Source organism: Squalius cephalus (genome assembly GCF_949319135.1).
Source record: "Squalius cephalus genome assembly, chromosome: 14".
Taxonomy (NCBI): domain Eukaryota; kingdom Metazoa; phylum Chordata; class Actinopteri; order Cypriniformes; family Leuciscidae; genus Squalius; species Squalius cephalus.
The window spans coordinates 27,067,159-27,083,330 of NC_137135.1; the positions used below are offsets into that span (position 1 = coordinate 27,067,159).

A 16,172-nucleotide genomic window follows, 5' to 3' on the forward strand; every position below is an offset into this window, starting at 1 on the left:
AGTCCAGTTATATTTTCAATTATAGTATGTTGTGTAATGCAGGCATTTCCAGGCATTGCGTAATATGTGGCTGAAACGAGATATCGTTCTACCAGGGGGGAAAAAAATGATAATTTTCATCATGGGACAGTTTAGCAGAGATAGCATCAAACACCACCCCTACTCACTGACCAATCATCACTGACGTCCTGCACGAGTTATGGACTTGAAACGGTTTACTAACAGAGTGGCTGCATTCCAAATCGCATACTTACCTACTATATAGGCGGAAAACAGTATGTGACAAAAGAATGTCCGAATTCACAGTATACTCATAAAAGTACTCGGATGACCTACTGTACTACTTTCAGCGAGATTCTGAAGTGTGCATAAGATGGCACTATCTCATGAGGCCACGATTTGTGAATGGCAGCGAAGCAACGCAATTGACTCTGGTAGGTCACATGATAATGACAACATGGTGAATGTACATCCAGATTACATTCATACTACACACATTAATACTGTAGAAAACATTTTTAGCGGTCGTGAAGTTAATTATTCAATATGTAGGCCCTACTTGAGAGAGTATGCGATTTCGGACGCAGCCAGTCATTCAGATTCTTATTCATTCAGTGGTATTTTTAATCATTATGCCAGGTAAAGACATTGCAAGTCATTGTATCATTCACCCATTCGATTTGCTCTTAGCACAGTAACCAGAAAATGTCGTCATATCCTTTATTACAATTTGTGTACATCCAGAAAGTGTTCAAGAGCTGTTCAGATTTCATTAATATTCCCAGTTCATTCAATTCATTCATGAACTATGCCTCTATCCTTAAATCACCGATCTCATCAGACCTTGATAAAATCTCTGCAGAATGCTAGTGGCCATTCCCCCAACAGTGGGTGTTTTTCAACCGCTCTAACCCAGGTAGAGTAAGGTTTAGTGGTGGGGTTCGAGATGAACCTTCATGATTTTAGCAAAGCCAGTAAAGCTGTTAAAAACGCCAATTGTATTAAAACGCCCACTGATTTGGAAAACGTCGATTTTGGTTCTACAGAGACACCTGAAACTACTCAAACCTGCGACTCGTTTAAGGAAGGGGCGTATTCAGTAAGTCCAGTCCAACCAACGAGATGCTCATTTGCAAGATCCATGGAAGTGAACGAGTTAAGAGAATAAAAAATAAAATATTTGTTCAAATAACCGATTCGCTCACCGAAAGGATTCATTCAAAGATCTTGCACGAAAGATAAACGCCACATTGGAGCTGCTTCAGCGTTTCTCAGTTACGTTTTCTCACATTTTGGCGTGCTCTCTGATTCCAAGTCAAGGTAGAGCTCAAACTAGTCATCTCTGCCAGATTATTCATTATGTTCTGATATGAACAATTCCATCGCGGATTTGAGCTGCCTTTCTCTTTAATTCTGCTGGACACTTTATTGCGGAGCCCCCACAAAATGTTGGAGGGCGGGCCGCGCAGCAGCAGCGCAGTGAGTTGTCAAAATCTTGTGGCGGTGACGCCGAGGGTCCACAACGCCCACTAAAGTAAATTGGTGTGGTTTGTCTCGCGAGGGATTACATAGGCTATTTATTATCATCAGCGTTGCGATTGTGATCGTCTTTTTGAATCGAGCTGAATGATAATGCAGCGATTTCTCTTTCTGCAACTTCGGGCGGCGGACAGGCGCAAGGGCGCGGGCAGAGCATAGTTATCCAATGCGCAAGTGTCATTCTGTTGGATTAGCCCAAACAACTGCGTCTCCAACTGCACCGGGATGCCTCTTATCAGCCTGGACGACGATGATCAGAGATGGGTCCCGACGCATGTCAACGTGACCGTGCTTCGCGCGAGGGGTCTGCGGTCGAAGGGCAAGCAAGGCAGCCGCTATGTTTACACTATCATCCAGGTCGGCAAGGAGAAGTACACCACCGGCCTGGTGGAGAAGGCTGAGGAGCCGCAGTGGAACGAGGAGTGCTCGTTTGAGCTCCAGCCCGGGCTGCTGGAGGCGGGAGGGACGAGCGCGTACCCGCCCGGGAGCAGCAACCTGGTGCTCACCGTGATGCATAGAGTGTTGATCGGGCTGGACGTGTTTCTCGGACAAACTATTGTTCCTCTCGACAAAGTTTTCCAGGAAGGAATGTGTCCTAGAAATGAGTGAGTAGAGCTAATAATAGGATCAATTAATGGGCCTCTTGGTCGAGGGCCTCTTAAGACTTTTGCACTGTGTCAGTACCATGGTACAGTGGCATCAGTTACCATAGTACTGCATGATTACCATATTCACGTGCCAAGGTATTTACACGATATTCCAATGTACATGGTTTGCTCGTCTTAGCTGTTTTGAGTTGGTCTCTCCCAGTGCTCAAAAGTATCCAAAACCCTTTTAAAATGTTCTAAACATTCCACATTTTTTGATATACTAAAATAACTACACTTAAAACTGAAATAAAAATGAATAAAAACTAAATAGACACATTTAAAAAAAATGAAATAAACAATTTTAAAATAATAAAATTAAAATGGAAGTGGGAAACATAAAGATGAATTCAAAATATTGATAAAAACAATAATAGTATCTCAATGATACTATAATTATTGGGTACATATTAAAATAAACATGACATTTTAGTGTTGTTTTACTGCTTCACCATCATTCCCACATGACAGCATGAAAGAGTATTTGTAAAAATTAAAAAAAATTAAAAAAAAGTTTAGCCTTAAGTTCTGTCTTTATGCTTATTATAGCCTTACAAATTCACGTAATTGAATGTACTTTTAAAGCATAGGAGCTTTCCTTGTTTTTCAGTTGATATAGTCCTGGGATATTTCACATAGTCATGCCAAAACCGTGAGCCTGTGATTTTGGATGGAAGAATTTCTGTGCACCCATTTCCCAGTTGGACAGACATTCGCATTTGCAACATAATAAAAAAGCAGGAAGATTCTTTGGCCTGCCACCAAAACCTAACCTAAATTACTGATGTCACATGCAATATTAAACACATGTATGGTGGTCAAAGCCACGCAAGCAATCTATAGGAAGTGCAAAACCAACACTGTTTTGAATTCCAGAGTAATGGGATATGTTTTTACAGACACAACAACAGCAACATACTTGGAGGGGCATGCTGCGTCTAGTCCTCATCAGTGCTGGCACAGAGTCATGCCTGCACACAGGGTAGTACCAGTGTGTGTCAGAATGGTCACAGAGTCCGACTGAAGCTCAACAAACAAGCATTTCACTGCAGTCCAACAGACGTAACCTTTCTGGAATCTTGGTCTTTTTTCAGTGTTCATTTTTTTTGAATATATCTCTTGTTTAAAAGCTTCCACATCAAATGCAGATGAAGTTTAACTACATGTCTAGCAGTGCCGTCATTAGGAGTAAATCATTTGTCATGGGAGAGGAGGAAGAGATGAGGTAGGTGGGGGCCTCTTGGCTAAAACCTCTATAAACAAGTGAGGGAGGAAGTCACTGAGCCATGCTGAGCAACAATAACATTGTTATTTTCATATTCCATACGCCTTCCTTTATCCTCACGTCCACCATTCAACTCTCAAATTCACACGATGTGCGACTAACTAACAAAACTGATTTAATTAAAAAACACCACCAATATGTTAGTAAGTACCAAATTGTAATAAGAATTTTAGTATCCACAAACGAGTTACTAGGAGTGCTACTTGGGTATTGAGAGGTGTGTTCCTCTGGTGCACTTCAGCTTGGAGATCCAAAAATGTTTCCCAAATAAACAATAGTTCTGAGGCACTCAAAAGGAATATAGGTTTAAAAAGCCTTTATTTAAACTTGGCTATCCATTAAAAAACATGCCAACATGTCTCGGCCTCTGTGGCCTTCTTCAGGGCAAATTCAAAATGGCAATCTGTAGACTGCATGCTATATATCTGGATGTGGTCACATGACCTAGAAGCACAGGTGCTCATCTGCACATATCACCTGACTGCAAGCAATTACAACAATGTAAGAATTTTAGAATTCTTAAATAAATTTAAGAATTTTAGTGTATTTGTTTCTTATCAGTATAAGCATGTTACTGGTTTTAATAGTTCCTGATCTGCAAAGGTGTTGGAAGAAAATTTAAATAATTAGATTGATTTTTTTATTTTTTAGCCTGTGCAAAACATGCTGCAACAATTCTTGGCTGTTGTCCTTGCAGCCTTTTACAACAGTGGATCTCATCTTCGGGGACCACAGGATGACTTGAAAGTATTTAAATGAGCTGTTTTAATATAGGATAACAATCTAACTAATCTGAATCAGGTTCTCAACTATATTGACCAAGAATCACCTCCTCCTGCAACCACCTCTAACACCACACTGCTAAGGTCAGGTGACTGGATTTGTCTAGTAACAGCATAGCAAATGAAGTCGTCATGTCAACATTCAATATTTATCTTGACGAACTTTCATTTTCTAGTTACTGTTTGCACTGCCATGTAGGCCTCTCAGCATTTCAGGTCATATGGAAATGTCCATCTCGGCACACACTATTCTGAATCTGAATCATCACATGTCATTGTAGGCGTGAGGCTGTTCTGCACATCTGGATTTAATTGAGCTCGGAGTTGCACCTCTTTCTCCCTCTCTTTCTCTCTCTTCTGCCGTCTCCTGGTTTGAGGCGTTTGTCTTGGCTCTCTGCACGTGTGCGCACATGAGGTGCTCTGTGGTGTACCGGAAATGGAGGAAATAGTTTCACCACTGGTTCTCTGTGAGACAAAGGGACGGCACTATCGTAATGCAGTAACATTCGTTCAAGAGGCCCCCGCTTGTGTTTGCACTCCTGTATAGGTCATATAGCAGTTTGCTTCAGTGTGGTGCAGGAAATTGTAAGCCGATGTTATAAAAGATGAGGCCATCGGTGAGAGCATCGTTTTAAGTGTAAAAGTTCAGCCCCAAATTGTTGTTTTTTTTACCTCTCAAATCAATAGACAAAAAACACCATTCAAACGTTTGGGGTCAGTAAGATTTTTTAAATGTTTTTGAAAGAAGTCTCTTATGCTCACCAAGGCTGCTTTTATTTCATCACAATATTACTGTTTTTACTGTATTTAAGTATTTCAATTTTAAAAAACTGTTTTGTACTGTAATATATTTTAATAATGTCACATCATTTTACAATCACATACAGTTTAAAATGATTATGAAATGGGTTTCAGTTTGATTTGACTAAAAAAGGTTTTTATTTGAGAGGGGGGGGGGGGGGTGCAATATAATCTGGATATGTTCTTGACAGTCTTCATGAGATTCATATTTATGTTTATCATAACCATTAAAAGAAGAGTAGAGATGCACCAAAATTAAAATTCTCTCTGATATTGATTTTCGTCTAATGATCAATAACTGATAAATTACCAGTATTACAATTCTATAATATTTTGTCTAAATAAATTAAAACACTAATTTTTAATACTACAGGTAAATTTATTTATTAAAATAGTGTTTTTAAACATTACTTTTAAGTGCGCATTAGATCATATAAATGAGCTTTTAGATGATTTTCTTTTTTTCCTCTTCTATTCTTAAGGTGGTTCAAGCTGCACTCCAAGGCTGGTCGAAAGGAGAAGGAGCGGGGAGAGCTGCAGGTCACCATCCAGTTCACCCGCAACAACATGACCGCTAGTATGTACGACTTGACCGTAAAGGACAAGCCTCGTTCTGCATTTGGGAAACTGAAGGACCGCGTCACAGGAAAAAAGCGAGGAGATTTGGAGTCCTCCTCTGCCATTTTACCCGGCCGCTACGCCGCCATATCAGGGTCTGTAGGTCCTCCGTTTGCAGGAGATGGTGGACCCGATGATCCAGGCGAGGAAGAGGTGCTCGATGAACACCGGAGCAAGGTGAAAGACTTCTTCTTTAAAGGGAAACTACGCAAGAATTCAGACACACGGTCCTGTTCGTCATTGGCTTCGGACAGTAGCATGGCATCGTCCGCTGGGGATCCATTCGCCCCAGTAGAGCTGTCCAGAACACCTGTCTACAGCAGCAGAGTGATGGAGCCCTTCCGTATGGACACTGAAGCAGGGATAAAAGGTATTTGACAGCAACATTTGACAGCATTTACTTTCATTGTGTGGACAAAGCTAATTAAACAAAAAAAAATATCTTCTTTTGTGTTTCACAGATGAAATAAATTTGGAACGACATGGAGGTGAGTAAATTAAGACAGAATTTTCCTTTTGGGGTGAACTATCCCTTTGAGACATCTTTCAAACACTCCTCAAATGTCTGGTCGACACCTACCGATCTAAATTCTGTGATTTGTGTCTTTAAAGTGATGACCCACAAGCGTGCACACAGCGATGAAGCCAGTAAGATCACGGGTGTTCCTCATCTTATCCCTGCCGTGGAAAACCTAAAAGGTCAGAGCATGGCGCTCTCCAAATCAACCCTCTGCATCAACGGTACCCATATCTACTCATCCGAGCCTGCCAGCCCCAAGAGTCCAAGCACCATCCCGGCCAAGCTCTCCCTGCTGGAGAAATGCGCACCCCTTTCTCGCTCTCTCCAGAACCTGACCCGACGTGGCGAGGACTCGCAGAAGAGCGATGGGAGACGCTGGTCCATTGAAAAGACTAAGAAGGAGGACGGGGAGATGGATGGAGCTCAGAGTCAGACCCAAGGGGCCGCCACTCCAGAGGGGAAGCCAGTGCAGGCCGCTGGACCCGTGGAAGTGGTGGATAAAGGGAAAAAGCTGAGGAAAACTCTGTTTTCTAGCGGGAGGAGTGACTCTCTCCCAGCCAAGCCGGAGCAGAGCCAGGTTTCTGTTCCTCTTGAGGGCAGACGCAGAGGGTGGTTTGGCTCCAGTGACTCGCAGAACAAGCCAAGGTGAGTGAAAGCACGGCTACTAGGTTTTATGTTACAGTACAAAAGATGTCTGACTTTGCACATGTATCAATATCATCAATAGCCGCTCACCATGATCTGTATTTGACTGTCAGGCGTTCTTCAAAAGGGATACTTTGTTTTTAAGGGAATGGCTTTGAATGTCAGCCTGCATTTTGGTCCTCAGAGAGTATTCTTAGAAAAAAGAGCTGTTTGAATTTGCTGATGCAACAGTTACTGCAGCAGCTTTTTCCATTTCATTCCTTTATATTGCTCTTGGTTTGCAGAACATAGGTCAAGACTCTCTTCAAAGAAGGGCTTGTTAATGTGTGTTTTCATCCAAAAAAATTGTCAAGTTCCACAAATTTGTTGAAGCATTCAAAATCATCAGCTATTTTCTTTCTTTTTTTAAAGAAATGTCCACTTATATGAAATTGATTTTATTTCACCTTTCAGTAATTTCATCTTTTTGTTCAGCAGCATGTTTTTTTCAACACATCAAATCATTTTCTTATAGTTCACACCTGTTTTATGTTGATTAGTTAGAGTTGGGGTGGGGTGTTATGACACATATTATATCACAATAGGAGTCGTTTTAATATATAGTTATTTTTGCTGGTTGTTACGAAAATATTAAACTAATACACAAAACTAATATAAGCCAAAAGTTCTCAAGATTGCTGAAGACAAGTTAACAGTAAGTAATAAAATAAGAAAAACTAACAAATAACTACAGTAGAACAAAGCTACACATGATATAAACATTGCTTTTTTAGGTTCAGGTAGGTCTTTCTAAAGAAGTAAGAAATACAGAAACTGAATAAAGTCATCAAATGTGAAATAAAGCACAGCATAGTCTTCACAGTATAATTTAAATGTGTACTGATTCTTACATTTTTATTTTTTTTTTGTTGTTATTTGATTAACATTAAGGACACATACATTAGCAAGTGTATTACAGTAGGCTGTAAGAGCTTTAAGACCTATACACATCTGATTTTCTCCAAACTGTTATGTTCACTTAAGACACAACCGACTGTGTTTACCAAAATACTCATCAAAGACAGTCATTCATTTTGACATAACTTTAAGCACAATAAACCACAAAAAAGTTCTGAATTTGTTTCTTGTGCTGTGTGACAGATGGCTTTATGTGTGCGCACCTCTGATGTGTGCACAGAAAACCGTCTGTCAAAACGCAAATACCGAATTGAATTATAGAAATGGTTTAAAAACGCTATGATGCAACGTCAAATGAGCGATAGGGATGATAATCCAAAATGTGCAATTGTCAAATTTCTACCGGTTTATCATGTCTACTGATTAAATCAGCCACCCCTAATTAAAGATTTTAGGATGAAAGAAAACACCTTTTCCCACCCCTATTGCTCCTTTTCAATTGTTCCAGCTAAACCAGCAACAGTATTTATGTAGGAACACAGTTTGCAAGCTGGTCAAAACATGCCAGACACTTCCGGAACAAAACATGAACGAATTTGAATCCAAAGACAGTTTTTCTTCTATTAACAGGTGTCTCTGTAATAGAGAAGAACTGTCTTTCTCCCCTCACCCATAGTTAGATGATATGGCCCATTACACACTATGACTAAGAGGACTACTTGTGCCTTCCCTCCACAGGCTGGGAGTCTCTCCTAAGGTAGAGAGCAGCTCAGACACCCCCTGTCAGATCCCTTGCTCCCCCAGTCAGCCCCCATGCTCTCTTCCCCTCAGTTGCACTACTGGCTTGGTGTCTCCCCCTAGTGGCAATCACACCAACCCATTCACCCACTCTTCCCCAACACCCCCTTCCATCTCTCCCTCCAACCCTTTCCTCACACGACTACAGCAAAACCCTTTTTTTGAGGATCTTATAGCCGAGGAAGCACTGACGTCTCCAACTGCTGGTTACTGTTCTCTAAATTCCAGTTTTTATCACTATCCAGTCGGGTCCAGTCCCCTCCGTAATGGAGTGTCGAACAAAATGTCCGCAATAAAGCGGGAAAGACCCAGGAGTATGTCCAGGCAGAGGTCTCTTCCGACCATTATGCTTGAGACCCCAGAAGCAAACTCAAATATTAATCCGAACCACTCTCTGTCTGAGAGGGCTGGGGAATGGGATGATTTTGAAGCATTTGCCTCAAGCCGTCTCAAATCACCAAGTGGAACTCCAACTAGACCTCCATCAGCACCGTTTCTTTCACAGGAACCAAATACAAACCAGATGGTGTTTGTAAATGATAAAGCAATTGGTTTAAGAGTTGATGAAGTTGATATGGGTATTTCAAAGCCATGGGATCTGCCTCCTCTACCACCACGTAAACCCATGAGAACCCAAGTGATCACCATGGACAGCTGGTTGGATAGAGCCCAGGAGCTGGCTGTGCAGAAAGAGGCTTGCTTTCTCTCCCAGACTGACTTTGCCTCCCTTCAGCGTGTGAGAGACGGAGACTTAAAGAGGAGCTCTCAAATTGTATGTTCAGATAAAGAGTTGCATCACATTTCTTCAGTAGGGTATAACAAGATGGAAGCGGAGTTGAACAGTGATATCAAACTGAACCAATTCATGGTTGGGGAAGCAACAGGGCAAGATTTCCCTACAAACAACGCTTGTGGCTCTCCAAATGGTTTCGGTGAAGATGCACTTGGAAGCTCTGAATGCGAGAACACGGTACCTGAAACACTATGTTTTCCGTCTGATTGGGAAACCACAGTGACTGAATCACTTTGCAGTTCACCTCAGACCCAACCCAAACACGATTCAGAATTGTCCTGTGAAGTAAAGGTCTCCAATGAGCAACAACTACAGACTAAAACCAATGGCATTGGTTTGTTGACCCTCTCCCCAAGAGATTCGAACAACAATACAGATATTACTTCTGAGTTTGCTTTCATTGATTCTGAAAGTTCACAGTCAGACTTGCAACCACCTTTTGAAATTAATAAAGAAGGTGAAGCATCCAAAATCTCTTCACATTTGCTCTCTGGCAACGGTTCCTCACTTCCCAGATGCTCACCAGGCTTACCTGAGGATATATTGTGCAGAATGGCATCAGAGTTGAAGATGTTTTCACCAAGGAACACTCATAATGATAGCACATCACATTTGTCTGACTCACAAAACCACAACCATTGCTCATCACCTTTTGAGAGATCTTGTGAAGGGCTGGGAGGACAAAAAGTCGACTCTTGTGAACACCAAAACACTGCTTCAAAGTTTAACTGTGACTCTCAAGACGTGGCTGATGTTCTCCTCAGGAACGACTTCACTGTGATCACTCAAGCATTCTCAAGCAATGACAACACTGTGACAACTCAAATCCAACCAGAGACGGTGGAACACAGTTGCATCTTGCTCACTACGCATGATGAGGAGCCTAATGTTAATTTAACAGAAGGTAACCTAAACTCTGAAGTCTGCTTCTCAAAGAACAGTGAGGTCAAGGGATCTTGTTCGACGTTGGATGAACAAATCAGCTTTGAGGACTTTCATGCTAGAGTAGCTCCAAGAAATTCCAGAAGCCCCTATACAACAGAAGTCAGATCAGCCCGCATCAGACCACGCTCAACCACAAGCTCACCCAAAACTGTCTCCTGTGCCGACTCGCTCCCAGGCTCTAATAATCCTGCATCAGACCTCATTTTGCATGATCTTTCCTCTTCACCCACCCCATTAGCTGGTACTAATTCCTGTCTCCGCCTTGACCCTTCCCTTCCGGCAAAGCCCCCAAACGAGATGCTCAGCATGGGTTCCACATGCTCCTCCACAGCCCAGTCCCACGTTGATGCACCGCTCTCCCTCTCACCTGAGGAGACACAGCCAGCAAACGTCCTCCTGCCCCATGAGGAGAGCAGGTGAGACCTCACTGCCTTTAAAAGCGCACTCACCTCTGCTCTCACCTGAGAAATGAATTCATTCTCTCTCGCACTAGGACAGGCTCATAAATGCTCTCACATATGTTGACCTAGAACAAACTTTGTTTTTGCGCTCACAGCTATGATTTGGACTTTGACAAATGTGCACCATCTCTTATTATGTTTCCTCCTGGTTTGCTCATGCTGTGTTACCTTTAGTCATTTCATTTTTCATCTTTGCTTTTCTGTTGCTTTATTCAGTCTTCTTTCTGTTTTGGTGGACACACCGCAACACATCTTTCCTTGTAGAGGTAACTAAACTTACCATAAAAATAGTCTAAAGTTAGATGACAGAGTTGTATTGAATGCAAGAAGTGTTTGAGTGGTTTGATGATGTGAGATGTAGACTCTAGTATCATTATGTTTTTTAGTTTGTTAGTACCCAGAGACAAAAATTGTGAGATATGATGACAAAAATGAGATACCTTTAACATCTGAAGTGCTTGACAGCGTTGATATTAAATTGCTTGAGACTCCAAACTTTTCTTATACTTCTAAAAATCTTCTACTAAAATCTACTTCTACTAAAATCCAGTAATCTCACATGTCTCCTTTTAGAAATTACCTCAACAAAGTCTTAGTGCACAGATTTGCCAATGTCTTCAAAGGACTTTTAGGAGATATTTGATATTTTTCAGTTTTTTATTTTAATTTTAGTTGAAGTTTTAGTGATTTTTGTTGGTGCTTTATATTTTGATATAGCTTTAATTTATTTATTTAAATTTTGGCTTTAGTAATTTTAGAACTTCGGCTTATTTTGTTTTAGTTAGTTGCCAAAATAGTATTTCTAATTTTTAAGTCTTTCATCTAATATTTATATTTCCGAAAAGGAATTTTAACAGTTTTATTCATTTAAAAAAAAAAGTTTTTTAACTCTCCAAACAAGTTGATTCTTAAATGAAATAAAACTGAGAGCATTAAGTCTTTCTTAACTATGACAGAGCAACTGAGTGATGAAATTGTTAAAAATTTGCCATTGCAAACATGATTCTACAACAATCAGCTCCTGTCTTTTTCCTTTTTTTTTTTAAGATGGTACGATACAGTACCACTCAGCAAACACCAGACAAATTGGCTCATGATTCTGGAACATATGTCATTGGACAAGTTTTTGTCTAAAGTATATGTTACTTTTAACCATTGCTTCTTCAACTATTCGCTATTGCTTGTGCTATACTCACCAACTCACCAGGAAGTTAATAAGCAAAAAAACACGATTTAGAAAAGTAGTTGAAAGTATTAGATGCCAACAGAGTACCGGTTAAACCATGCTGAAGTCCCAAGGTCTACATAAATACTTAATTTATCTCCTTTTTGCACCGCTGTACAGCCCTCACCCAGTGAAGCCCTTAACCAACACGACTGTCCAGGGAGAGAAGAAACCTGAAAGCCGCTCGGTTCTGGAAAAACTCAAGTCCACCATCAACCCTGGAAGATCTGCACCAGCAACCACTGCAGAAGATGAGCAAAACCAGGTACTGAAAGTTTAATGAAGTAAAGGTGATTTTAACCTAACAAGTTTTATCTAATAACCTATTATTAGATGCCTTAATAGTACCTTTTAAGTTTTTATCTAATAACACTCAAAATGTCCCTTCTATTCAACAGATATCACTGATAAAAAAAAGCATATTAATCTGAGAGGTTGTTTTGGGTCTCAGTAAAATGTATATGGACTTGTGCCAAGTGCACTGTGAAGATAATGAAAGAACGCACAAGTGATCGAAAACCAGCTGAAACACTTAATGAAGTAGTTTTAGTTCTTTATGCTCTACATAACATTACTGTCTTTCTCTCGTAAACATGACTGTGTTTCTGTGTCCTGTGCAGTTGGCTCTGATTGAGGCCCGGGCTCAGTATCAGAACATGACCAACATGGAGCTGATTTCTCTGCTGCTTCAGCAGGAAATGGACGTCAAGAAGCAGCGAGCTGAAACTGAGGTGCAGGAGGCGTTATTGGAGAAGCGTGAGGCCGAACTGAAGAAGATGAAGGTTCAGGTCAGAGACCTGGAGGATTACATTGACAAGCTGCTGGTGCGCATTATGGAACAGACGCCCACCTTGCTGCAGGTACGCGCAAGACCAAAATGACTACGGTGACCCGCTCCGTCCTGAATACACTATTGATCTAAAGCCATTTGTGATGCTCCATTAAATTTCAAAACTGCCAAATTCACGTAGACACGATAAAGCTTTGCATGCTTTTTACTGGACTTCCAAATCCACAGTCATTGGCGTTTAGCATACTACTAGTCATTATATGAGCACAAGGCAGTGGTTTAAAGTAAAAAAAAAAAAAAGGATCTGCAATATTAATTGATTCTTCCTAAATATGTCTTCCTGTTCATGAATATGCTAATTTTCATATTAAGGAATAAGAAGATCTGGGATCTTGATGCATTAGTATACCAAAATGTTATGCATATTAAACATAAGAAAATGTCTTACGAAAGTTACGAAAATCACAAAACAATCTTAAAAAACCCACTGACTATAATATCTGACTTCTTTAAATATCACCATAATTGGAAGTAAAATAGAATAATAAAATGATACTAAAAAAACTGAAACTTCTATCTTTCAATCCTCCAAACGTGTCCAAATCTCAAGAAAATATTGTTTATTTGACTGCACATTGTATTGAAACGAATATGTTACACTGTTCAGTATGAATCAAGAGATTAGTAATATTTAATACATATGTAGCCTAATACACCTTGTGTCAAAGTTGATGTAAAATATTGCTTTCAAAAATATTCTGTACATGTAAATAAATATTACTTCTTGATAGCTTTAAAAGCACCTTAATGCGCATTATGCAGAATCGTTGTGCTTGAGCCAGTCAGCTTTGCCTCATTGAAGCTGCTGATATCAGTGCATGCTCACTTCCATCAAGCACAAAAGCAGAGATTGTTTCTGCAAACATGTAAGCTATGCAATAAAACAAACTGCTAAGCTGTAGCTTAAGTTGATATATGCTACCCAAAATATATTCAAAAAGCCTTAGCACTGCTGAATACTTTGACCATTGCTAAAGTAGCAAATTTAGTGATATGCAAATGCCTAAGCTTTCTAAACCACAAAAGCAATGTTTATTTTTAAGTAAAAAAAGATCTGTTGTTTATGTTGTATTGCATTGTAACTTCATTGTGTTGTTGTGGCTTTTTTCTGATATTCATTCCGATGGTGTCTTATACCATTGTTTTGGTTCTGTTTTTAAGGTTACAGTGTGTGTTTTTTATTCAGTATTCAGTGTTTCCTCATTTATTCTTCTGATGAAAACTATGTGAGATTTTGTCACACAAGATCATCAGTTCTATGTCTCAGTATTGGACTTAAAGAAAGTACAGGGTTGCAGTTGATGAATTAAAATTTGTATTCTGAAAATAAACATTTTTAGTTCTAGTTACACAGCCCTCAGTGTTCCCCTGTGTGTTCGAGGAAAGAAACATGTAGCACTGTGATTCTAGATTGTTGTTGATTTCGTTTTGCTTTTTAATCACCATATTGCAATGTGCCTCTGTGGATTTTTTTTTACAACATACATTCACATTTGTATTTTCTTATTTTGTTTTATTTATTGCTAATTATTTCAAACAGCTTCATTTTCAAAGTTATTTGAAAATAAAGTTATAAAATCATTTGGTGTCTTTTGGTTTGAGTTCTTTACAGAAGAGACCTGTATATGTCTAAGAGATTTAAGCTTGATCTTCAGGCCTGCGTTTCTCAAAAGCATCGAGAGCTAAGTTGATTGTAGAGACCATTCGTGGCAATGGTTCTACTTGGGCTCACGATGCACATCCACATCACATCAACGGGTAGTGCTTTATTTGATTGCCACTGGGTGGCACTACCGCGCTTTTAAGATGATTTATTGTACTTTGTGCTGAAAGGGATTGTTCACCCAAAAATGAAAATTCTGTCATCATTTACTCACCCTTATGTTGTCCAAACCTGTATGAGTTTCTTTCTTCTGTTGAATTAAAAAGCAGATATTTTGAAGAATGTTGGTAATCAAACAGTTCCTCAACTGTTTGATTACCAACATTCTTCAAAATATCTTCTTAGCCATTGACTTCCATAGTAGAAAAAAAAAATACTATGGAAGTCAATGGCTACCATCAACTGTCTGTTACCAACATTCTTCAAAATATATTTTTTTATGTTCAACGGAAGAAAGAAACTCTGGAACAACATAAGGGTGAGTAAATGATGACAGAATTTAAATTTGTGGGTGAACTATCCCTTTTTTATTTTGTATATTAGGCCTACATTAAAACAGCCTATTGGTAAAAAGTACATTATTATGGATTTTACATAGATTAGATTTTACAGTTAACTGAATCCTCACAGCAGCGTTTCCCATAAAAATGTGTGCAGATGGGAATCATAAAATATTAATGTTGTGGGAATCCAAGTTTAAACTGACAGTGTCTCTGCTTGCATTGTTGTTTGAGCTTTTAACATTAATATGCCACAGTAATGCAAATTTGATCATAACAACAATTCCTATGGGAATAGCGGAAACTGAGGTGTACATTCTTGGTTAATTATCTCTGGTGGGACAAACATGAAGATAACCCAACTAGGTGCAACAACAAAAAAGACATTTAATGTCCCACTATATATATATATATATATATATATATATATATATATATATATATACACCCTGTTTGTAGTTATGACTATAGGTTTGATTGGCAAAGAATTAAAAGGCTATACTATTTTAAGAAGGAAACAACAAACATTAACTTCAATTATTTTTATTTTTAATTAAACATCGCTTAACACAGATTTGTCTGATGATTATATGGTTTGTTAAAATGAAGTATATGAACCATAAATAAAAAATCTCTTGAATGTATAAAATTATTCAAGAGATATGCTATGATTAATTGTAACTATTCAATACTGTTATAATTTTTATATCAGTTAACTGACCAGTGAATTTATTTATTTATTTTTTCTCTTCTGCTTCTTCAGTGACCTTTTTGTTACATAATCCTAATATCTAGGGCTGGGGGTGGAAATTGTTTTTAATATTTTAAGAATCATTTGAATATTGTTCTGAATACATTTCTCCTCACAAAACCTATGGTGGTTGTGGCTCTGTAATATATGCACAGCATGCATGACATTTGGAGATAATTCATTAGATCTGCTCTGAATGATTAATTATTCTATTACATGCAATGTCCCAAGTTCCCAACCAACCACACTCTTATCTTAAATGCTGTCAGCCATCATTTATCATTAAAGGTTTCCTAATTGTATCTTTTGAATGGTAAAAATAATTCAAGAGATATTCATTTTATGATTAATTTAAGGTTAATTTTAACCAATTAAAAATGGTTTTAACAAAATGAGCTTTTAGAATCATTAATTTAATTTATTGTATGACTGTGGTTTACAGTAATAACAAC

At 39.0% G+C, this 16,172-nt stretch overlaps 1 protein-coding gene across 2 annotated transcripts; it reads left to right on the forward strand.

The window, feature by feature from the left end:
* The first annotated feature begins 1,451 nt into the window (after window positions 1-1,451).
* Window positions 1,452-14,382, forward strand: rab11fip5b (RAB11 family interacting protein 5b (class I)). Of its 2 annotated transcripts, XM_079891867.1 has the most exons (7): window positions 1,453-2,144; window positions 5,537-6,042; window positions 6,134-6,160; window positions 6,285-6,837; window positions 8,473-10,686; window positions 12,077-12,221; window positions 12,577-14,382. In XM_079891867.1, the coding sequence occupies exons 1-7, from the start codon at window positions 1,765-1,767 to the stop codon at window positions 12,835-12,837; spliced, it is 4,086 nt and encodes a 1,361-aa protein (XP_079747993.1). In that variant the 5' UTR covers window positions 1,453-1,764; the 3' UTR covers window positions 12,838-14,382. The 2 variants fall into 2 exon arrangements, with proteins under 2 accessions (XP_079747994.1, XP_079747993.1); XM_079891868.1 differs by lacking the exon at window positions 8,473-10,686 and having other exon boundaries at window positions 1,452-2,144.
* Window positions 14,383-16,172: the final 1,790 nt, after the last annotated feature.

Bases quoted from the DNA above. Each gene is read 5' to 3' on its own strand.
- rab11fip5b (XM_079891867.1), top strand. From the start codon at position 1,765: ATGCCTCTTATCAGCCTGGACGACGATGATCAGAGATGGGTCCCGACG. The intron at 2,145-5,536 runs GTGAGTAGAGCT...TCTATTCTTAAG, and splicing joins GGAATGTGTCCTAGAAATGA to GTGGTTCAAGCTGCACTCCA. The intron at 6,043-6,133 runs GTATTTGACAGC...TGTGTTTCACAG, and splicing joins CACTGAAGCAGGGATAAAAG to ATGAAATAAATTTGGAACGA.